This window comes from Drosophila rhopaloa, unplaced genomic scaffold (genome assembly GCF_018152115.1).
Source record: "Drosophila rhopaloa isolate 14029-0021.01 unplaced genomic scaffold, ASM1815211v1 contig_2, whole genome shotgun sequence".
Classification (NCBI taxonomy): Eukaryota; Metazoa; Arthropoda; class Insecta; order Diptera; family Drosophilidae; genus Drosophila; species Drosophila rhopaloa.
The window spans coordinates 15,649,583-15,675,033 of NW_025335083.1; the positions used below are offsets into that span (position 1 = coordinate 15,649,583).

General features: G+C 37.2%; 1 protein-coding gene across 1 annotated transcript; it reads left to right on the forward strand.

Moving 5' to 3' along the window:
* Nucleotides 1-1,285: 1,285 nt before the first annotated feature.
* On the forward strand, nucleotides 1,286-25,277 carry LOC108051423 (kinesin-like protein CG14535). The gene is given in 8 exon segments (XM_044460175.1): nucleotides 1,286-1,512; nucleotides 3,106-3,503; nucleotides 5,218-5,374; nucleotides 5,377-5,547; nucleotides 6,490-6,735; nucleotides 7,771-8,361; nucleotides 8,871-9,915; nucleotides 22,620-25,277. Coding segments are annotated over 7 exon segments (3,402 nt in total). The 5' UTR covers nucleotides 1,286-1,512; nucleotides 3,106-3,158; the 3' UTR covers nucleotides 23,467-25,277.
* The last annotated feature ends 174 nt before the right edge of the window (nucleotides 25,278-25,451 follow it).

Genomic DNA, 25,451 nt, shown 5'->3' on the forward strand with positions numbered 1-25,451 from the left:
TTAAAAGGGGATTGGATTACCGCCGTTTTTCCTGCAGCTACCTTAATACCAATCAGCCTGGTCCACTTTAATTGAGCCGTTGCCGTTGTCCACTTGGTAAAAAAACGGAAAATAAAGGTAAAGTTAAATCCGGACCAACCCCGTCCACTTTCATTCACACAGGCTTTTAAATACGAACACGAGCCTGCCAAATGTAAGCGAACTTAAAAACACATCGTTTGCATTTGGCCCCACACCCCCCTTTCGCAGTCCCCTCTTTCACCCCCTTCCCCAACCCATATCCCATATAACCCCCCTCCATCAACAGCAACTCCAGCGGCACTTAAGTGACGCTCCAGCAGCTCAACTATCACCGTGTTCGTGTGTGCTTTCTTATTCTTTTTATTCCAGGTACTCACGCAGATAAAAGGTATATTGTATTTGTGCTTTTAGATCTCAGAGACCATTAAAGCTGTAGTTATCAATTTCAATATGGAGACTTCTGCAGGGTCATTGCAAAATTTTTATAAAAATATACTATTCAATGATATTTTTAAAAGGTTTATTTGCCTATATACACATTATTACTTAATTAGAAATTTTGGTGAAATAGGTATCTTATTTTTTATGGTCATTTATTCATAAAAGACAATTATTTTCAAGGTTTTTGAAAACAGAAACAGTTTAATACAAGTATTCATTATCTTCATAATTAGATAAATAGTATCAGATAAATTTCCCTCTATAGGTACTTTAAAAGATCAATTCATAAAATATTAATCCTGGTTGATATTAAGATAAATTTGTGTTAAACACATCAATAAAACTTTAAGTTAACCTATGAAAAACATAAAAATCGTTATTCAAAAATATATATTTAAATAGTTTTTTACTTTTTGTTTTAAACTATAAGCATTAAAGTACACTGTTACAACGATTTATAAGTTAGAAATGATCCGGCTTCCTCATTTTATTGCAAGACGAGGTATTTCTCTGTTTTTGATTTTCCACAGCGAGTGAGCATTTTTGCTGTCTACAATATAAACATCATTTACGTTGTTCTTTTTGTTTTAGTCTCGCTGATTTTGTTTACCTGAGCCTCAAAGTTGTCGTACGCCAAACGAAAGAGATTTACCGGAAGAGAGTGAAAGAGTGAAAGTCCGTCAACCCTTGTCAAAATTTTGGCTCTCTTGTTTTCTGGTACGCTTGCGCCAAAGAGAGGCGGAAAACTCTTGGGAAATTCAAGCCCATGCCGAAGCTAAAAACCGAAATTTAAAACCCGACTTCAGTTGCCATTGTAATGCCAACGCAGTCGGCACGCGTTTGGCTTTCTCGCCTCGCGGGTTTTTTATTTATTATTCGCTGAAGTGACAAGCCAAGAAACGACAACAAAAATCGCAGAGAATCGGGGAAAATCCCAGTGTGTTGGATAAAGTATAAATCATGTGCGAGGAAATCAAGACAATTCGGAAAGTCAAAGGAGTTGAGCCAAAGATGAAATCAACAGCGAGAAATTGCCAGTCATAAAAAAGGGTTTGTGTTTGTTCCTGTTTCGTGTGTGTGTTTGCGTGAGTTTGTGTGTGTGTGTTGTGCCAAAAGGGAAATCCCTTAACCCCCCACAGAACCCTTAACCCCTGACTTCAGCTAGACTCCCCTATTGTGCGTTGTGTACAATTAGAAGGCATTGCCAATCGATTTGTGTGAAAAGCCAAAGCTAAAACTCAAAAGGTGGACGACGCCAATCCTCAATAAAAAGCGAACTCAGGAAAGCAAAAAATAAGGGAAAACCCTATATAAAAGAATGGAAAAGCTACCAAGAAGTTTCCTTTTAGTTGGCAGGTGCGCGTAGTCTGAAAAATGAAGTTGAACCGACCCGAAGTTGTTGCCTGTCATTCAAAGGGAATGGCAATATAGAAGAGGCCAAAATGGAATGGGCAGCGACACGGAGATGGGGAAATAGGTCTGGGAATCGGGGGACAATATTAATGAAAGACGTTGCAAAAATGTCACGTTTCCCCAGTCAAATTGAAATAATAATGAAGGCATTGAAGAAATGTCACGGCCCGAGACTGACAAGTAAAAGGAAAAAGTCCAACGGAATTTGCATGAATATCTCAAAAATAAAGTTGAACATAACAAGTAAAGTTGATAATTCCAGCGATATAAAACATAACAAGCTTGATAAGAGACAAGTCCCATAAGCATGACAGTCCGGAGGGGACATCACATCTAACATTCTCTAAATAAAGTTTGAGTGACGCGACTAAGAAAATCCATCCCAAAAGAATACTTTAAAAATATTAAATATATTCCTTAGAGAAAAGAAATAATAAATAACTTCAAAATACAAATCGAACACATATAATTATGTAAGCCAAAAACAGCTGAACACGGAAAATAAAAAAATTTGAATTAAATAAATGTTTAATAAAGAACCTTTCATTAAAAACTTAATAAGAAATTATCATCAAACACATTCTGATCCTAAATAATAAAGTACCACAATAGATAAAACAATACAAAATATCCAAACGGCAATTTTCTTTTTATAACCCCAACAAAAAACGTTAAATGGTTAAAAGCTTAAAACTTTTATTACCCAAAAGAAACTTCAAATGGTGTACATAAACTTTTCGAATAGAATTAAACTGATGTGAAATACGACTGTCCCAAAAGAATACTTGAAAGACAGCGAAGCGCATAATTTCCCACCATAAAATCCCAGGCAAATTCTACATAAATTTGATTTTATGCACAAGATGCTACAAGTGAATAAAACACGAGCTTAGTGACAGTGACAGTGTGAGCGTGATAGTGATGATAGTACAGTGAAGCATATGCCCAATAAACAGATGGCCCATAATCATAAAGCGAAAGTGTTATGGCCATTACCGAAGGACCAGGACCCTTCTTGGCAGCACCACCAAATAACTTATGCCCATCGGCCCGAACCGAAATCGCAATTTATGACAGGCCCGGCAACTATTTAAAGAACCATAAAACCCCCCAAAACAAACAAAGTTTATGGGGAGTGACGATTGCATTTTAAGATCCCTGACATAAAACAAAAGCCAGGATTTGGGCTCCCCCCTTATTAACTCCCAATTTTATTTGTTTTCCGAAAAGGAAACGCAAGTGCTTCCAGCAATAAACTTCCATCAACCAATAAGAAAGGAACCATGGCCACCAGTTCATCGAATATATCCCGGAACGGTGGATTCTGTGGTGCACTGCAGCGGGCCCCGCCGCCCATGCCGCCGACCCTCATCCGCCGCCTGAGCAGCCGGGAATGCTACGGCGTGGGCAAGGTGAAGGTCATGCTGCGGGTGGCGGAGCGGGACAGGAACTCCGGCGGAACAACCGAGCCGGACTTTATGGCGCTGGACAAGAAGAAGCGACAGGTCACGCTCACCGATCCGAGAAATGTGTGTCCTCCGCCGCAGGCTGCCCAGGAACGGGCGCCCATGGTGGCCGCACCAAAAATGTTTGCATTTGATAACCTCTTCACCGGGGAGGATAAACAGGTGAGTTTCGCCAAGATTTTCATTTACTTTGCTTTAACAAGGATATAAAAATGCCATTATAAAAAAGAATTCGGGGAGTAATTTTCTAAATTTAGTTTTAGAAGTGATTTATGTAACTTTCTGTAAAAGTAGGTATAGTTTGAAATTCATGGGAAGCCCTGAACAAGCTTAATAAAAGTAAACTTTACGGGTCTACTGATTTGATGTTGTATTGTAACATTGTATTATTATAATTATATTCGGATTTAAATAATAAAGTATTTCCAATAATTATTTTAAAGACCATTTTGGAAAATATTTTTAATTGTAAAATCGTTAGGACAATATATAAGGCTCAGATTTTTAGAAGTAGGTAAAATCAATGGTAGTTTTTAAAACTTTCTAAAAATATTGAATTAAATATAAAATAAAATATAAAACTATTACCTGAAGTTATCGATTAAGCTAAAGTTATTGATTAAACTCGAAGTCACACGTTGGTTATATTTTAATTTCTTCTATAACACAATGTTTTTTTCATTATTGATTAATGAGCTACACAATCACACTCGTTCTCAAAGTAAACAAATTATTCACTTTAAAAAGCCATTCAAAATATACGATCTGCCCAGATTTATATTTTCAGGTAATTACAAAACTTCAAGCAAACTGAAAGATAAAACTTTTCAAGTTTGCTTTCCACTTAAAATCAGCAAAAGTTCCCAGACTTTCCGCAGTGTTATTTGCATTTAGCAAACGGATAATTTTCCCATACGCAAATATTGAGTTGCCATTTAGAAAGTTTAATTGAATGTGAGAATCTTATTGTGAAGGAGAAAATAGCAATGGTAATCCTCTTTGTGTTTAATGGATTCTTTTCGGAGGACAACAAATGTCGCACTTGTGTGCCAAAGTTATACTATTTAACTTGTTATAAGATAACAAAAGAGGTGTTAGTAATTCTAGAGAATAACAAGTCACCACAAAATACCACAATCAATCTTCATAATTCATAGCAAGAAAGCTTCCTTTCCAAGATTTATGACCCTTGAAGTGCAATCACTCATAAGGCAATCCCTCAGACCAAGAAAAAAGAAATACCCCCAATAGAATTAACACATACGAGTATTGTCCTCCCCATCGGATCTAATCAGCAATCGAATTAACCCCGCAATCGAACCCAATTCCAACCATTAAAGAGAGCCCATTAGTATGCCTTGTTAGCCACCACCCACTGACCTCATCTCCACACCATCTCCTTTTCTTTTTTCACTGAGAAAAATACATTGGTAAGACTAGGACCTCTTTGTTTTTGTTTTAAATAATACTAAGTTAGTGGTGCAAGTACAGTTTGATTACTGAGATTTTTGATTTTGCATTGAACATTTATTTAATAGGTAATTTTATAACATGTTCAACAATCATATTTCCTCTGTGTTATTATTTATAATGTAATTATATTTATACAAAATATAAATATGGCGCTAGTTTTATTTTAAGGAAAATGTTGCCTAATTGTAGACATAATTTTATGTCTGTACCATTTAACTTAACACTTGACCCATACAAAAATTCATTTAATACAAGAATATTGTTTCTGTTGGCTCTTAAATGTTATATGAAAATAAATTAAATAAAACTTATGCCACAGATATAGGCGTTTACTATATATAAATGTTTCCATTTAATGAGCAAATTAGTAACATTTTCTCTTTGTGTATATTGTATATTCCAGTCGGATGTGTGTGCATCGGCGCTGAGCGAAGTGATACCCGCCGTGCTCGAAGGCTCCGATGGCTGCCTGTTGGCCATGGGATATCCCGCCACCGGACAGCCCCAAACGGTGTTGGGGGATGTGGGCGGAGGTGGAAATGGGAGTGGCACTGGCAGTGGGGGGCGTGTTCCCTGGGAGCGGCCCCCTGTGCCATCTCCTGGCTATACAAGGGCATCCAGGAGCGGAGGCAGAAGAGCGGAGCGCGATTCTCGGTTCGGGTCAGTGCCGTGGGCGTCAGTGCCACCAAACCGGACGCCCTTTCGCAGGATTTGCTCATCTCGCATGCAGCCGGTAAGCATATGGCAGGAAGAAGGGCCTTCAGCCAGGAAAAGCGGGCCATAACCGCATTGCTTCCAGGTCAACTATTTAATTTAAAACTATTTATTACAAGCGTTAAACATTTTTCATTTTGCAAGATAAAGTTTGCAGCATTTCCTAACTTTTTAAAACAATTTACAACTTTATATAAAATTATATAAAATGAATATTAAAGGGAGATTTGAACCCTAATTTAACTTTATCGATGCAAGCGCCTTTTTGGCATAGTTATTTTAAATAATGAATTCCTGAGATGATATATTTTAACATAAGAGATCAGATTTAATTGTCAAAAGTCTCAATGACTCAAGGACCATATGACTAGAACGTGTAAAGATCTTATTTAATGCAGATATAAAGTGAAGAGAAATATGTACCCAAATTCAGAGGACGACCTAATTACCCCAAGAATTAAGAAGTATTCGGGCACCAAGTAAACAAAGAAAACCTAATATTCTTTAGGTGGTTGAACTTCTAGTCAGCATCCTATCGCTATTTTTTTCTTCTTGTTTAACTTGGCTTTTTATCTTTAATTTTGGGTAGTTAACGCTGGTCCACCTGTTAGCTGCCAGCGGGCAGAATCGCCGGCAGGATAAATGGCTCCGTTGAGGGAGTGGGGCGGTTGCAGGGGGCGTGGCGTAATGTTGCCCCTGGGCCAAACAATGATGATGATGACTGGGGCGGGTCGGGGTCGTAACTGGCCCAATTTGAATAAACTTAACCTGGGCAAGCAGTTCCGACACCGTCACCCCATCCTCTTATCATCAACAGCCCCACACTTCCCCATAGAATGCGGCGTTTATTCCCACATAAAACCTAATGCCCTTTTCATTCACTCCCCGTTTCTTTTTTCGGTCTTAATACTGGAACTCCGGCTCCGACTCCAACATCGACTCCAACTACACGGCTACACAGAATCTGACGACTCCCCGGGGATTTATTTGCGTGACGACTTCCTTGGCGGTCCAACGGAATTACGTGCACCCACCGCCGAGCGTGCGGCCCTGTTTCTCGACTCTGCGCTCGCCGGACGCTTAAAAAGTTCCGGTTCCACGGGATCTGGGAGTTCTGGCAGTTCTGGATGTGCCGCCGCCCCCTTGGAGTCCGCCCTCATCTTCACGCTGCACGTCTACCAGTACAGCCTGTCCCGCAAGGGCGGTGGTAAGTGTCCGACACATTGTTGTTTTCATGCCCTGCAAAGGGGCTGTAGTTATGAGCTGAGAATTAAATTCAGTAACAGCTAATACTTGCAAATACTTGGAAGGACTATCATAGAGATACAGACGAAGTTTCATAACTCAAATTACTAACTGTCAAGAAAAAATAAGATTATTGAATTAATTATAATTATACCTATCGCTGTTTATTGTTTAGACAACAAGACTAGTTAGACCCAGAAATATAATTCAATCAAATTGCAACTAATAGTGAAATTCCGAAACTTTTTTAAAACAAATATTTTTAAACGTATCTGAGATTTGAGTTAAAACCGACTGTACTTTAAATGTTTTCTTTAAATACATATATTTATAAAAATAAGGAAAGAAGTTTATCATTTTGCATTTTGTTTTTAATAGGAATAAATTGTAACATTTATGATTGCTACCAAACATAATGTCTTAGAATAATATTTATAACTTCAAGTGCAGAATTATTAATGATATTTATTTTGCTGAACTAGTGTATTTTAATATTCGGTTTTCAAAATGTTTCCTCCTTTCTTGTTATTGCTATTGTTGCTGCCACTTTTGTTGCTGCTGCCACTCAAGTGGCCCGCTAAATGCTTCACTACCACTAGACGGCAGCGCCATTAAAGTGTCGCATTTCCTCCACTCCAACACCCATCGCCATCCACCAACAAGCGCCCACTCACCCCCATTTAAACCCACTCCCACCCACTTTCCTTTTATGCAAACACAGTGAAAAATAGAACAAAATATCAATTGGTTTTTGTATGTGATTTTCTTGTACATATTTTGAAAGGGAAAAAAATATAATCTGTTTCTTTTCGGTATTCAAACGTAACATAAGGGTTCTCTTCTTGTCTTTAGCACCTAGCAAATAACAAAATCAGCGTACATATACTTTAAAATATAGTTTTTATTATGCATATGCAATTTTTTAATCATTATTTTTCATGTTTTAAGATTCCAAGCTGATGGTCGATTTCATTTTCCTAATTTTCTCTCTGTGCAGTGGCTGGCGGTCGGAGCCGTTTACATATCATCGACCTGGGCGGGTGTGCGAATCGCAGCGGGGGACTGCCGCTGTCGGGGATCGGGAACATACTGCTGGCGATACTATCCGGCCAGCGGCATCCCCCACACAAGGACCACCCGCTGACCCCGCTGCTCAAGGACTGCCTGGCCCCCATCACATGCCATGTGGCCATCGTGGCACATGTGCGACCCGAGCAGAGCTACCAGGATGCCCTATCCACCATTCAAATCGCATCCAGGATTCATCGCCTGCGTCGCAGGAAACATCGTGTTCCCATGCCCTTGGCGGTGGGCTTGGCCCAAGGACTCGGCGGCAATGGCTCATCGGCGGGATCGGGAGCGGATCCGTCGAGTTCCGAAATCTCCGCTGACACAGTCATCTATATGGGACCCAACGACGATGCCACGGATGGGGAACATCCGCCCGTGTATCTGCCTTCGCTGAATACGGGGGATAATCGCGGGGTGATGAGTAAAGCCCTCAAGGGGAGTGGCTTGGAGAAACCCCCCTCGAAGTCCGCCTCCAACAGTCCCATGATGATGAAGAAGGCCATAGCAGCGGAAAAAGGTGAGTTGGGAATTTAGGGTTTTTTGCCTAAGCAAATCAATGTTCAAATTTGGGAGTCCTTTTAATACTATTTAATAAGGGGTTAAATGGGAAAATTTTGTGATTTTAAATAACTATTAAAAGTCACTATTCAAAAAGTTTAACAAATGATTTGAAATCCCCAGAGGTATAATAAAAATGTATTCTTAGTGCAAAGTCCAATATTAAATTATTTTCGAAAACGAGTATGTGAGCATTACATTTCCATTCCATTTCCAAAATGTTTAAATATTTTACTTATGCTTAGTATTACAGAATAAATGCTATAAAAAAAGACGATTGTAGAGTTTCGGAGTTATTCGTTTGCTTATTCAAGCTAACAAAATCTGTGCCAAAAAAAAATTGTAATCAAAAAGTTTGTATGAATATTTAGGATATTTTATAGCACAGCATTATGGATGAATAATGAAATATGGAAAAGCCGAATATAAAATATTTTTTATTTATTTATTTTCGTTAACAAATTTCAGCCAAAAAGCTACCGGTGAGCAACACGGGAAGCCTGAAGCGACAGGCGGGAGCGGGAGCATGCTCCTCTCCACTGATTCCCCACGAGCAACCGCAGCTGCAGGCCATGGGATCGCCTATTCCGATACCCCGGCACATGGTGTCCAAGGGATCGATGGTTCCCTCACCCAAGGGATCGCCGATGCGAAGAGCTCATCCGGGAGCAGCGCTCGAACAATTGGAAGCGGGAATGAGAAAAATAACCGAGGAGCAGTGGATCGATGGACCTCGAGTGTCCAGGGCCAAAGTGGCTGAAGCCCGTCATCTAATGAGGGAGGTTAATCATGTCAAACAGTGCGAAACCTGGGTGGATGGTCCCAAGTCCCAATCCTGTAGATCCCTGACAGCCGGAAATCTTCCAGCAACCGGGGGAAGTCAGGCTCAGGGTTACGGATTCATGGATGCCCATAAAAAGACCATGATTCGTCAGTGGGTTGAGAACCAGACAACGCAAGTCTTCCAAAGTACAGTCTCCGCCAGCAATTCCCCCACTGCTTTGCATTGGAAACTATCGCAGTTGAAACAAAAGTCTCTGGACTTGCCAGACAGACCTGCTTTTAATCCGGAACCTTCTTTGGATCTCAATCAGCCATGCTTCGAGGGCTTACCTCTCTTGGATCCTGCTCCTCCGGATGGCGATGAAGACGAGGATAGTGGTCCCTCGGAGGTTCCTCCCGCTCTTCCATTACTAGATGATCCTCTGGGCTCTAGGGACATATCGCAGGATAACCTGCACAGGATGTTGTCGAGACATGTGTCCAGGGAGCAGCTTTACGAGGCTGAACTGGTGGCCAGCAGGGCATCATCTTCCCATCATCCATCGCAGCGGAGTATCGATTGTGGACTACAGGTCACGGAGGAGGAGATTGCCAGGACTATGGCCAGGGATCGGGACCACGATCACAGTGCACATCCTCTGTCGGCTCTGAGTCATTGCGACAACATATCCTTTGTGTCCAGCTTCAACATGGCCTGTGAATCCTTCAGTGAGTGCGGAGAAAGAGCAAGGTGAGTTGGATCTAACCCATTTTTACGATAGTTATTTTTAAGTTTGCAAAGACTTATAGAAAGGTAATCTAAAATTGAATTTCAAAGTGACTAGTGGCTTGATACATTTTTCGATCCATTTTCATGTTAGAGTTTTTTAAGTTACTGATAAATTGTAGAAAGGTGACCCAACATAAAACATCTAGAGTCTATAACTTGACCAAATTTAAGGACATTTCAAAGTGATATACCTCTAAAGACTTGTGGTTACATTCTCTAAAAATCTGCATTCAAATTTTATCCGATTTCAAAGTGGCATACCTCTAAAGACTTGTGGTTACATTCTCTAAAAATCTGCATTCAAATTTTATCCGATTTCAAAGTGGCATACCTCTAAAGACTTGTGGTTTGATTCTCAAAAAATCTTCATTCAAATTTTTCAATTTAAGGTTGGTCCAATTTTTGACACATTTTCATGTCATTTATTTCCAAGTTTCCGATGTGTTGTTAGAAAGTGGCCCACAACTGGACTTCCGATATCCATAACTTTATCAAATTTTATCCGATTCCAAAGTGGCATACCTCTGAGGACTTGTGGTTTCATTTTCTAAAAATCTGCATTCAAATTTTTCAATTAAACGTTGACCAAATTTTTGACCCATTTTCATGTCATTTAATTCCAAGTTTCCGATGTGTTGTTAAAAGTTGGCCCACATCTGGACTTCCGATATCCATAACTTTATCAACTTTTATCCGATTCCAAAGTGGCATACCTCTAAAGACTTGTGGTTTGGTTCTCAAAAAATCTGCATTCAAATTTTTCATTTTAAGGTTGGTCCAACTTTTGACCCATTTTCATGTCATTTATTTCCAAGTTTCCGATGTGTTGTTAAATGGTGGCCCACAACTGGACTTCCGATATCCATAACTTTATCAAATTTTATCCGATTCCAAAGTGGCATACCTCTAAAGACTCGTGGTTTGATTCTCTAAAAATCTGCATTCAAATTTTTCATTTTAAGGTTGATTCAATTTTTGACTCATTTTCATGTCATTTATTTCCAAGTTTCCGATGTGTTGTTAAAAAGTGGCCCACAACTGGACTTCCGATATCCATAACTTTATCAAATTTTATCCGATTCCAAAGTGGCATACCTCTAAAGACTCGTGGTTTGATTCTCAAAAAATCTGCATTCAAATTTTTAATTTTAAGGTTGGTCCAATTTTTGACTCATTTTCATGTCATTTATTTCCAAGTTTCCGATGTGTTGTTAGAAAGTGGCCCACAACTGGACTTCCGATATCCATAACTTTATCAAATTTTATCCGATTCCAAAGTGGCATACCTCTGAAGACTTGTGGGTTGATTCTCTAAAAATCTGCATTCAAATTTTTCAATTTAAGATTGGTCCAATTTTTGAGCCATTTTCATGTCATTTATTTCCAAGTTTCCGATGTGTTGTTAAAAAGTGGCCCACAACTGGACTTCCGATATCCATAACTTTATCAAATTTTATCCGATTCCAAAGTGGCATACCTCTAAAGACTCGTGGTTTGATTCTCAAAAAATCTGCATTCAAATTTTTCAATTTAAGGTTGGTCCAATTTTTGACCCATTTTCATGTCATTTATTTCCAAGTTTCCGATGTGTTGTTAAAAAGTGGCCCACAACTGGACTTCCGATATCCATAACTTTATCAAATTTTATCCGATTCCAAAGTGGCATACCTCTAAAGACTCGTGGTTTGATTCTCTAAAAATCTGCATTCAAATTTTTCATTTTAAGGTTGATTCAATTTTTGACTCATTTTCATGTCATTTATTTCCAAGTTTGTGGTTACATTCTCTAAAAATCTGCATTCAAATTTTATCCGATTTCAAAGTGGCATACCTCTAAAGACTTGTGGTTACATTCTCTAAAAATCTGCATTCAAATTTTATCCGATTTCAAAGTGGCATACCTCTAAAGACTTGTGGTTTGATTCTCAAAAAATCTTCATTCAAATTTTTCAATTTAAGGTTGGTCCAATTTTTGACACATTTTCATGTCATTTATTTCCAAGTTTCCGATGTGTTGTTAAAAAGTGGCCCACAACTGGACTTCCGATATCCATAACTTTATCAAATTTTATCCGATTCCAAAGTGGCATACCTCTGAAGACTTGTGGGTTGATTCTCTAAAAATCTGCATTCAAATTTTTCAATTTAAGATTGGTCCAATTTTTGAGCCATTTTCATGTCATTTATTTCCAAGTTTCCGATGTGTTGTTAAAAAGTGGCCCACAACTGGACTTCCGATATCCATAACTTTATCAAATTTTATCCGATTCCAAAGTGGCATACCTCTAAAGACTCGTGGTTTGATTCCCAAAAAATCTGCATTCAAATTTTTAATTTTAAGGTTGGTCCAATTTTTGACTCATTTTCATGTCATTTATTTCCAAGTTTCCGATGTGTTGTTAAATGGTGGCCCACAACTGGACTTCCGATATCCATAACTTTATCAAATTTTATCCGATTCCAAAGTGGCATACCTCTAAAGACTCGTGGTTTGATTCTCTAAAAATCTGCATTCAAATTTTTCATTTTAAGGTTGATTCAATTTTTGACTCATTTTCATGTCATTTATTTCCAAGTTTCCGATGTGTTGTTAAAAAGTGGCCCACAACTGGACTTCCGATATCCATAACTTTATCAAATTTTATCCGATTCCAAAGTGGCATACCTCTGAAGACTTGTGGGTTGATTCTCTAAAAATCTGCATTCAAATTTTTCAATTTAAGATTGGTCCAATTTTTAAGCCATTTTCATGTCATTTATTTCCAAGTTTCCGATGTGTTGTTAAAAAGTGGCCCACAACTGGACTTCCGATATCCATAACTTTATCAAATTTTATCCGATTCCAAAGTGGCATACCTCTAAAGACTCGTGGTTTGATTCTCAAAAAATCTGCATTCAAATTTTTCAATTTAAGGTTGGTCCAATTTTTGACCCATTTTCATGTCATTTATTTCCAAGTTTCCGATGTGTTGTTAAATGGTGGCCCACAACTGGACTTCCGATATCCATAACTTTATCAAATTTTATCCGATTCCAAAGTGGCATACCTCTAAAGACTCGTGGTTTGATTCTCTAAAAATCTGCATTCAAATTTTTCATTTTAAGGTTGATTCAATTTTTGACTCATTTTCATGTCATTTATTTCCAAGTTTCCGATGTGTTGTTAAATGGTGGCCCACAACTGGACTTCCGATATCCATAACTTTATCAAATTTTATCCGATTCCAAAGTGGCATACCTCTAAAGACTCGTGGTTTGATTCTCAAAAAATCTGCATTCAAATTTTTCAATTTAAGGTTGGTCCAATTTTTGACCCATTTTCATGTCATTTATTTCCAAGTTTCCGATGTGTTGTTAAAAAGTGGCCCACAACTGGACTTCCGATATCCATAACTTTATCAAATTTTATCCGATGCCAAAGTGGCATACCTCTAAAGACTTGTGGTTTGATTCTCAAAAAATCTGCATTCAAATTTTTCAATTTAAGGTTGGTCCAATTTTTGACCCATTTTCATGTCATTTATTTCCAAGTCTCCGATGTGTTGTTAAATGGTGGCCCACAACTGGACTTCCGATATCCATAACTTTATCAAATTTTATCCGATTCCAAAGTGGCATACCTCTAAAGACTCGTGGTTTGATTCTCAAAAAATCTGCATTGAAATTTTTCATTTTAAGGTTGGTCCAATTTTTGACCCATTTTCATGTCATTTATTTCCAAGTTTCCGATGTGTTGTTAAATGGTGGCCCACAACTGGACTTCCGATATCCATAACTTTATCAAATTTTATCCGATTCCAAAGTGGCATACCTCTAAAGACTCGTGGTTTGATTCTCAAAAAATCTGCATTCAAATTTTTCAATTTAAGGTTGGTCCAATTTTTGACCCATTTTCATGTCATTTATTTCCAAGTTTCCGATGTGTTGTTAAATGGTGGCCCACAACTGGACTTCCGATATCCATAACTTTATCAAATTTTATCCGATTCCAAAGTGGCATACCTCTAAAGACTCGTGGTTTGATTCTCAAAAAATCTGCATTCAAATTTTTCAATTTAAGGTTGGTCCAATTTTTGACCCATTTTCATGTCATTTATTTCCAAGTTTCCGATGTGTTGTTAAATGGTGGCCCACAACTGGACTTCCGATATCCATAACTTTATCAAATTTTATCCGATTCCAAAGTGGCATACCTCTAAAGACTTGTGGTTTGATTCTCAAAAAATCTGCATTCAAATTTTTCAATTTAAGGTTGGTCCAATTTTTGACCCATTTTCATGTCATTTATTTCCAAGTTTCCGATGTGTTGTTAGAAAGTGGCCCACAACTGGACTTCCGATATCCATAACTTTATCAAATTTTATCCGATTCCAAAGTGGCATACCTCTAAAGACTTGTGGTTTGATTCTCAAAAAATCTGCATTCAAATTTTTCAATTTAAGGTTGGTCCAATTTTTGACCCATTTTCATGTCATTTATTTCCAAGTTTCCGATGTGTTGTTAAAAAGTGGCCCACAACTGGACTTCCGATATCCATAACTTTATCAAATTTTATCCGATTCCAAAGTGGCATACCTCTAAAGACTTGTGGTTTGATTCTCAAAAAATCTGCATTCAAATTTTTCAATTTAAGGTTGGTCCAATTTTTGACCCATTTTCATGTCATTTATTTCCAAGTTTCCGATGTGTTGTTAAAAGGTGGCCCACAACTGGACTTCCGATATCCATAACTTTATCAAATTTTATCCGATTCCAAAGTGGCATACCTCTAAAGACTTGTGGTTTGATTCTCAAAAAATCTGCATTCAAATTTTTCAATTTAAGATTGGTCCAATTTTTGACCCATTTTCATGTCATTTATTTCCAAGTTTCCGATGTGTTGTTAAAAAGTGGCCCACAACTGGACTTCCGATATCCATAACTTTATCAAATTTTATCCGATTCCAAAGTGGCATACCTCTAAAGACTCGTGGTTTGATTCTCAAAAAATCTGCATTCAAATTTTATACCCTTGCAGAGGGTATTATAATTTCAGTCAAAAGTTTGCAACGCAGTGAAGGAGACATTTCCGACCCTATAAAGTATATATATTCTTGATCAGCATCACCAGGAGAGTCGATCTAGCCATGTCCGTCTGTCCGTCTGTCCGTCCGTCTGTCCGTCCGTCTGTCCGTCCGTCTGTCCGTCTGTCCGTCTGTCCGTCTGTCCGTCCGTTTCTACGCAAACTAGTCCCTCAGTTTTAAAGCTATCTGCTTGAAACTTTCCCAAAAGTTGTATTTCTATTGCAGGTAGTATATAAGTCGGAACGAGCCGGATCGGGCCACTATATCATATAGCTGCCATATAACTGAACGATCGGAAAAGCCATAACTTTGGTGTTTTTAAAGTTAGGAAGTTGGGATTTTCTATGGGTTTTATTTTTGGCTAATCAATCCGACCTACCAAATTTCATAAGGATCGGACGACTATATCCTATAGCCGCCATATAACTGATTGATCGGAAAAGCCATAACTTTGGTGTTTTTAAAGTTAGGAAGTTGGGATTTTCTATGAGTTTTATTTTTGGCTAATCAATCCGACCTACCAAATTTCATAAGGATCGGCCGACTATATCTTATAGCTGCCATATAACTGAACGATTGGAAATGACATAACTTTGGTGTTTTTAAAGTTAGGAAGTTGGGACATTTTATGAGTATTAAGAATACATCATATGAATAATTTTGGACAATATAATTTATAAAATATTCTGCAAGGGTATATCAACTTCGGCTCCGCCCGAAGTTAGCTTTCCTTTCTTGTTTAATTTTAAGGTTGGTCCAATTTTTGACTCATTTTCATGTCATTTATTTCCAAGTTTCCGATGTGTTGTTAGAAAGTGGCCCACAACTGGACTTCCGATATCCATAACTTTATCAAATTTTATCCGATTCCAAAGTGGCATACCTCTAAAGACTTGTGGTTTGATTCTCAAAAAATCTGCATTCAAATTTTTCAATTTAAGGTTGGTCCAATTTTTGACTCATTTTCATGTCATTTATTTCCAAGTTTCCGATGTGTTGTTAGAAAGTGGCCCACAACTGGACTTCCGATATCCATAACTTTATCAAATTTTATCCGATTCCAAAGTGGCATACCTCTAAAGACTTGTGGTTTGATTCTCAAAAAATCTGCATTCAAATTTTTCAATTTAAGGTTGGTCCAATTTTTGACCCATTTTCATGTCATTTATTTCCAAGTTTCCGATGTGTTGTTAAATGGTGGCCCACAACTGGACTTCCGATATCCATAACTTTATCAAATTTTATCCGATTCCAAAGTGGCATACCTCTAAAGACTTGTGGTTTGATTCTCAAAAAATCTGCATTCAAATTTTTCAATTTAAGATTGGTCCAATTTTTGACCCATTTTCATGTCATTTATTTCCAAGTTTCCGATGTGTTGTTAAAAAGTGGCCCACAACTGGACTTCCGATATCCATAACTTTATCAAATTTTATCCGATTCCAAAGTGGCATACCTCTAAAGACTCGTGGTTTGATTCTCAAAAAATCTGCATTCAAATTTTTAATTTTAAGGTTGGTCCAATTTTTGACTCATTTTCATGTCATTTATTTCCAAGTTTCCGATGTGTTGTTAGAAAGTGGCCCACAACTGGACTTCCGATATCCATAACTTTATCAAATTTTATCCGATTCCAAAGTGGCATACCTCTAAAGACTTGTGGTTTGATTCTCAAAAATCTGCATTCAAATTTTTCAATTTAAGGTTGGTCCAATTTTTGAGCCATTTTCATGTCATTTATTTCCAAGTTTCCGATGTGTTGTTAAAAAGTGGCCCACAACTGGACTTCCGATATCCATAACTTTATCAAATTTTATCCGATTCCAAAGTGGCATACCTCTGAAGACTTGTGGGTTGATTCTCTAAAAATCTGCATTCAAATTTTTCATTTTAAGGTTGATCCAATTTTTGACTCATTTTCATGTCATTTATTTCCAAGTTTCCGATGTGTTGTTAAATGGTGGCCCACAACTGGACTTCCGATATCCACAACTTTATCAAATTTTATCCGATTCCAAAGTGGCATACCTCTAAAGACTCGTGGTTTGATTCCCAAAAAATCTGCATTCAAATTTTTAATTTTAAGGTTGGTCCAATTTTTGACTCATTTTCATGTCATTTATTTCCAAGTTTCCGATGTGTTGTTAAATGGTGGCCCACAACTGGACTTCCGATATCCATAACTTTATCAAATTTTATCCGATTCCAAAGTGGCATACCTCTAAAGACTCGTGGTTTGATTCTCTAAAAATCTGCATTCAAATTTTTCATTTTAAGGTTGATTCAATTTTTGACTCATTTTCATGTCATTTATTTCCAAGTTTCCGATGTGTTGTTAAATGGTGGCCCACAACTGGACTTCCGATATCCATAACTTTATCAAATTTTATCCGATTCCAAAGTGGCATACCTCTAAAGACTTGTGGTTTGATTCTCAAAAAATCTGCATTCAAATTTTTCAATTTAAGGTTGGTCCAATTTTTGACCCATTTTCATGTCATTTATTTCCAAGTTTCCGATGTGTTGTTAAAAAGTGGCCCACAACTGGACTTCCGATATCCATAACTTTATCAAATTTTATCCGATTCCAAAGTGGCATACCTCTGAAGACTTGTGGGTTGATTCTCTAAAAATCTGCATTCAAATTTTTCATTTTAAGGTTGATCCAATTTTTGACTCATTTTCATGTCATTTATTTCCAAGTTTCCGATGTGTTGTTAAATGGTGGCCCACAACTGGACTTCCGATATCCATAACTTTATCAAATTTTATCCGATTCCAAAGTGGCATACCTCTAAAGACTCGTGGTTTGATTCTCAAAAAATCTGCATTCAAATTTTTCATTTTAAGGTTGGTCCAATTTTTGACCCATTTTCATGTCATTTATTTCCAAGTTTCCGATGTGTTGTTAAATGGTGGCCCACAACTGGACTTCCGATATCCATAACTTTATCAAATTTTATCCGATTCCAAAGTGGCATACCTCTAAAGACTCGTGGTTTGATTCTCAAAAAATCTGCATTCAAATTTTTCAATTTAAGGTTGGTCCAATTTTTGACCCATTTTCATGTCATTTATTTCCAAGTTTCCGATGTGTTGTTAAATGGTGGCCCACAACTGGACTTCCGATATCCATAACTTTATCAAATTTTATCCGATTCCAAAGTGGCATACCTCTAAAGACTCGTGGTTTGATTCTCAAAAAATCTGCATTCAAATTTTTCAATTTAAGGTTGGTCCAATTTTTGACCCATTTTCATGTCATTTATTTCCAAGTTTCCGATGTGTTGTTAAATGGTGGCCCACAACTGGACTTCCGATATCCATAACTTTATCAAATTTTATCCGATTCCAAAGTGGCATACCTCTAAAGACTTGTGGTTTGATTCTCAAAAAATCTGCATTCAAATTTTTCAATTTAAGGTTGGTCCAATTTTTGACCCATTTTCATGTCATTTATTTCCAAGTTTCCGATGTGTTGTTAAAAAGTGGCCCACAACTGGACTTCCGATATCCATAACTTTATCAAATTTTATCCGATTCCAAAGTGGCATACCTCTAAAGACTTGTGGTTTGATTCTCAAAAAATCTGCATTCAAATTTTTCAATTTAAGGTTGGTCCAATTTTTGACCCATTTTCATGTCATTTATTTCCAAGTTTCCGATGTGTTGTTAAATGGTGGCCCACAACTGGACTTCCGATATCCATAACTTTATCAAATTTTATCCGATTCCAAAGTGGCATACCTCTAAAGACTTGTGGTTTGATTCTCAAAAAATCTGCATTCAAATTTTTCAATTTAAGATTGGTCCAATTTTTGACCCATTTTCATGTCATTTATTTCCAAGTTTCCGATGTGTTGTTAAAAAGTGGCCCACAACTGGACTTCCGATATCCATAACTTTATCAAATTTTATCCGATTCCAAAGTGGCATACCTCTAAAGACTCGTGGTTTGATTCCCAAAAAATCTGCATTCAAATTTTTAATTTTAAGGTTGGTCCAATTTTTGACTCATTTTCATGTCATTTATTTCCAAGTTTCCGATGTGTTGTTAAATGGTGGCCCACAACTGGACTTCCGATATCCATAACTTTATCAAATTTTATCCGATTCCAAAGTGGCATACCTCTAAAGACTCGTGGTTTGATTCTCTAAAAATCTGCATTCAAATTTTTCATTTTAAGGTTGATTCAATTTTTGACTCATTTTCATGTCATTTATTTCCAAGTTTCCGATGTGTTGTTAAATGGTGGCCCACAACTGGACTTCCGATATCCATAACTTTATCAAATTTTATCCGATTCCAAAGTGGCATACCTCTAAAGACTTGTGGTTTGATTCTCAAAAAATCTGCATTCAAATTTTTCAATTTAAGGTTGGTCCAATTTTTGACCCATTTTCATGTCATTTATTTCCAAGTTTCCGATGTGTTGTTAAAAAGTGGCCCACAACTGGACTTCCGATATCCATAACTTTATCAAATTTTATCCGATTCCAAAGTGGCATACCTCTAAAGACTCGTGGTTTGATTCTCAAAAAATCTGCATTCAAATTTTTCAATTTAAGGTTGGTCCAATTTTTGACCCATTTTCATGTCATTTATTTCCAAGTTTCCGATGTGTTGTTAAATGGTGGCCCACAACTGGACTTCCGATATCCATAACTTTATCAAATTTTATCCGATTCCAAAGTGGCATACCTCTAAAGACTCGTGGTTTGATTCTCAAAAAATCTGCATTCAAATTTTTCAATTTAAGGTTGGTCCAATTTTTGACCCATTTTCATGTCATTTATTTCCAAGTTTGCGATGTGTTGTTAAATGGTGGCCCACAACTGGACTTCCGATATCCATAACTTTATCAAATTTTATCCGATTCCAAAGTGGCATACCTCTAAAGACTCGTGGTTTGATTCTCTAAAAATCTGCATTCAAATTTTTCATTTTAAGGTTGATCCAATTTTTGACCCATTTTCATGTAATTTATTTCCAAGTTTCCGATGTGTTGTTAAATGGTGGCCCACAACTGGACTTCCGATATCCATAACTTTATCAAATTTTATCCGATTCCAAAGTGGCATACCTCTAAAGACTCGTGGTTTGATTCTCAAAAAATCTGCATTCAAATTTTTCAATTTAAGGTTGGTCCAATTTTTGACCCATTTTCATGTCATTTATTTCCAAGTTTCCGATGTGTTGTTAAATGGTGGCCCACAACTGGACTTCCGATATCCATAACTTTATCAAATTTTATCCGATTCCAAAGTGGCATACCTCTGAAGACTTGTGGGTTGATTCTCTAAAAATCTGCATTCAAATTTTTCATTTTAAGGTTGATCCAATTTTTGACTCATTTTCATGTCATTTATTTCCAAGTTTCCGATGTGTTGTTAAATGGTGGCCCACAACTGGACTTCCGATATCCATAACTTTATCAAATTTTATCCGATTCCAAAGTGGCATACCTCTAAAGACTCGTGGTTTGATTCTCAAAAAATCTGCATTCAAATTTTTCATTTTAAGGTTGGTCCAATTTTTGACCCATTTTCATGTCATTTATTTCCAAGTTTCCGATGTGTTGTTAAATGGTGGCCCACAACTGGACTTCCGATATCCATAACTTTATCAAATTTTATCCGATTCCAAAGTGGCATACCTCTAAAGACTCGTGGTTTGATTCTCAAAAAATCTGCATTCAAATTTTTCAATTTAAGGTTGGTCCAATTTTTGACCCATTTTCATGTCATTTATTTCCAAGTTTCCGATGTGTTGTTAAATGGTGGCCCACAACTGGACTTCCGATATCCATAACTTTATCAAATTTTATCCGATTCCAAAGTGGCATACCTCTAAAGACTCGTGGTTTGATTCTCAAAAATCTGCATTCAAATTTTTCAATTTAAGGTTGGTCCAATTTTTGACCCATTTTCATGTCATTTATTTCCAAGTTTCCGATGTGTTGTTAAATGGTGGCCCACAACTGGACTTCCGATATCCATAACTTTATCAAATTTTATCCGATTCCAAAGTGGCATACCTCTAAAGACTTGTGGTTTGATTCTCAAAAAATCTGCATTCAAATTTTTCAATTTAAGGTTGGTCCAATTTTTGACCCATTTTCATGTCATTTATTTCCAAGTTTCCGATGTGTTGTTAAATGGTGGCCCACAACTGGACTTCCGATATCCATAACTTTATCAAATTTTATCCGATTCCAAAGTGGCATACCTCTAAAGACTTGTGGTTTGATTCTCAAAAAATCTGCATTCAAATTTTTCAATTTAAGATTGGTCCAATTTTTGACCCATTTTCATGTCATTTATTTCCAAGTTTCCGATGTGTTGTTAAAAAGTGGCCCACAACTGGACTTCCGATATCCATAACTTTATCAAATTTTATCCGATTCCAAAGTGGCATACCTCTAAAGACTCGTGGTTTGATTCCCAAAAAATCTGCATTCAAATTTTTAATTTTAAGGTTGGTCCAATTTTTGACTCATTTTCATGTCATTTATTTCCAAGTTTCCGATGTGTTGTTAAATGGTGGCCCACAACTGGACTTCCGATATCCATAACTTTATCAAATTTTATCCGATTCCAAAGTGGCATACCTCTAAAGACTCGTGGTTTGATTCTCTAAAAATCTGCATTCAAATTTTTCATTTTAAGGTTGATTCAATTTTTGACTCATTTTCATGTCATTTATTTCCAAGTTTCCGATGTGTTGTTAAATGGTGGCCCACAACTGGACTTCCGATATCCATAACTTTATCAAATTTTATCCGATTCCAAAGTGGCATACCTCTAAAGACTTGTGGTTTGATTCTCAAAAAATCTGCATTCAAATTTTTCATTTTAAGGTTGGTCCAATTTTTGACCCATTTTCATGTCATTTATTTCCAAGTTTCCGATGTGTTGTTAAAAGGTGGCCCACAACTGGACTTCCGATATCCATAACTTTATCAAATTTTATCCGATTCCAAAGTGGCATACCTCTAAAGACTCGTGGTTTGATTCTCAAAAAATCTGCATTCAAATTTTTCAATTTAAGGTTGGTCCAATTTTTGACCCATTTTCATGTCATTTATTTCCAAGTTTCCGATGTGTTGTTAAATGGTGGCCCACAACTGGACTTCCGATATCCATAACTTTATCAAATTTTATCCGATTCCAAAGTGGCATACCTCTAAAGACTCGTGGTTTGATTCTCAAACAATCTGCATTCAAATTTTTCAATTTAAGGTTGGTCCCATTTTTGACCCATTTTCATGTCATTTATTTCCAAGTTTGCGATGTGTTGTTAAATGGTGGCCCACAACTGGACTTCCGATATCCATAACTTTATCAAATTTTATCCGATTCCAAAGTGGCATACCTCTAAAGACTCGTGGTTTGATTCTCTAAAAATCTGCATTCAAATTTTTCATTTTAAGGTTGATCCAATTTTTGACCCATTTTCATGTCATTTATATATAAGATAAAGATATTTTTAAGCAATTTCATAAATACGGCTAGCGTATATAAACTTCGGCTTGCTGATGTCTACTTCGTCTTTTGATCTAATCCTTTTTTATGTTTTTTTATTTGTTTCTTTTTTAATAGACATCAATTTGATCAGCTGGCCCGCCTGCATGAGATTTTCACCTCCCAACTGGCGATGGCCGAAGTCACGCCCTCCGCCGCCCTTTTCCGGACGGACATTGGAAGCGTTTTCAGTGAGCCCGTCTATCACTTCAATGTGGGCCAGAGTAGCGTTTGCAGTGAACCGGCTTACAGATTGACACCCAGTCCGCCAAAACAACCGTCTCACAGTCCGAGTCAGGGATCACTGCCCAGTTTGAATGGCATAATGCAGATAGCTGGGATGGAGGATTATGCCCTACTTCGCCAGCCAGACGGAGCATCCGATCCGAATCTTCAGAAGGGTGAGAAAAGATTTACACCCCAGCACGATGATATTTGCGAGTTGGATGAGAAATCCATGGCGGCGGCGGTGGGTAAGAGAAATTCTCTGGAGGATGCACAGCATAAGCTCAATGAGATCACGAATATACTTCCACTGGCTGCTCAATCGCGACTTCCCCTGCTGCCACTAAATACCAGTTCGGAGGCCTACGACAGTGGTCATGATTCCAACTCCACACCTAGGACCTCCAAGCACTCGGGCATATCGAGAAGAGCAGAGAGTGGCTATCACAGTGTGGCCACCGTAAGGGATTCCGATGAGAGTAGCTTCGCATCCGGCATGTCCAAGGGTCAGCGGCATCGCATCACCATTTCAGGATCAGGAGCTGTCACAACGGCGGGCATTGGAAATTACCAAAGACAGTGCCACAAGAAGCGACATCGACAGGATCAGGCTGGGAACAATAAGGGCCTCTGCAACTGGCTGTTGACTCCCTTTTCCTGCACTTATCCAGAGACTGAGGGTGAGATCAGCGATTTTTAGAACAGCAACAAGACAACCGCATCCAAGTCCAAAACACCCACCAAAAACGCAAAAAAACCGAGCTAGTCCAGCATTCAAAATGGCCAAAAAAAAAAGAAACAAGCTAAAGTAAAGCAAAAAGGAAAAATATCATACAGTTTTAGGAAAACACGACTAGGATGAGGTAGAAGGATAGACGATCTTTGATAGCGACTGATTAAATTTTACTAGGCGACGTCTGCCACAACAACAAAAACCAAACATAAAAACACAAACCAATGAAAAAAAAAACCAACCAGAGGAAACAAAAATTATGCAATTTTAAAGTAATCTAATAATTAACCCAAATACCTAAGAAACTCATTATAAAATCAGTGGGTTTTGCAGGTGTAAGGCAGTTTAATGTGCTTAATATTGAATTTATAAAATAAAAATAAATTTAAAGTGAACAAAATTATTTCGAGAAAGTATACATATCTTTAGACCCATTTGTATTCGAATTTGCATTATTCATAAAATTGTCAGGAAATTCTACTGTCTTGCACTTACTTGACCCACTGAATACGCTATAAATCAATCGAATCAATCACTCACTCGACTCACTCACTAAATACACGCATAAGTTCAAAAGGGGCTTTAAATATCTTAAGTTGCCAGCTAGCATAATGAAGGATAATCGGGACATGCATTTAAAACTAAGAAACTATGGATTACGAGAAATATAACCATAAATTAAAGTCCCGAAAATCCATATTGTATCTATAAATATTGAACATAAATATATTATTAACATAATCAGGCTACAATCACTATGACTTTACAATGCAGAGATACATCTATATACATACACTATATATACACGCAAACATATATATATACACACTCAATATACATATATCATATAGCTATTTATTGTTTAGTTTGGGTTATCTGTTCGGGCAGTCGATTTAAGATCAAGTATGCTAAATGTTGAATGTTTGCTTATTCAAACGATTTATTGCCAATTATAAGTTACCAAATGTTTAAATTAATTGTTAGTTAGCTAAAGTTATACACATCTACTACTAATCATGGACAAGAGCGACAAGAACCACTGACTATAAAGCGAAACGGTTTTTGCACAGTAGACAAATGTTAAACATACAATTTTGTTGCCATTTTTGCCTAAATAAACTATGTTACAAATCGAAAAACGAACAAAATGAAATGAAACCAAACGGAAAAATAAGAAAATTCAACAAAAAATAAATAAATTATATATTTATCAGAGATACATATTCTATAAGGAAAGCGAATCGATGGATGATTTTAAGGAAACCTAATGCATATTCTATATATATAAATAACATAACAAATATTATATACAACATTTAATGAGTGCAAGCAAAATGAAAGACGCCCGGAGGTATGCAACAATTTGTGTCCTGTCCGGAAATAGCTAACATTTTGTGCCGCATTTTGTTCGTTTCGATTCGATCATCAAACTATAAATTAAAATATCGACATTCCTTCATTGCCTTTTAAGTCAGCGTCATCAGCATATAAACAAAGCGAAATGTCTAAGCCATACCAAACACACTAATTATATTGCATTATCCATACATATTTCGTACAATTATTATTCCACTTATCAAGCGTAGTTAATCACCCACAAAACCCGCTCTCGTATGCTTTAAATTTTAAACATAATCACCAAAAACCCAAAAGCCCCCAACACACACAAATCTTCTTTCAACCCAAATTGCAATGTGCAACGTGCGAATTCCAACCTACGTACATATACGATACATTCAAACATACATCTATGATGGAGTCGTCGACTTCGGCGCTGAATACAGACTAATTATTTTTTATAATATAAACAAATTGACAGCTGGTTTTATTGCTAACTGGGTGGGACACGTGAATGCGAATGGAGGGATGCTCTGTGGAGCATTGTATGGTACGTACTATTTCTGGCTTTTCGCCGGAACGTTATTTGCCTCAGTTGTTGGGCAAATAAAGTT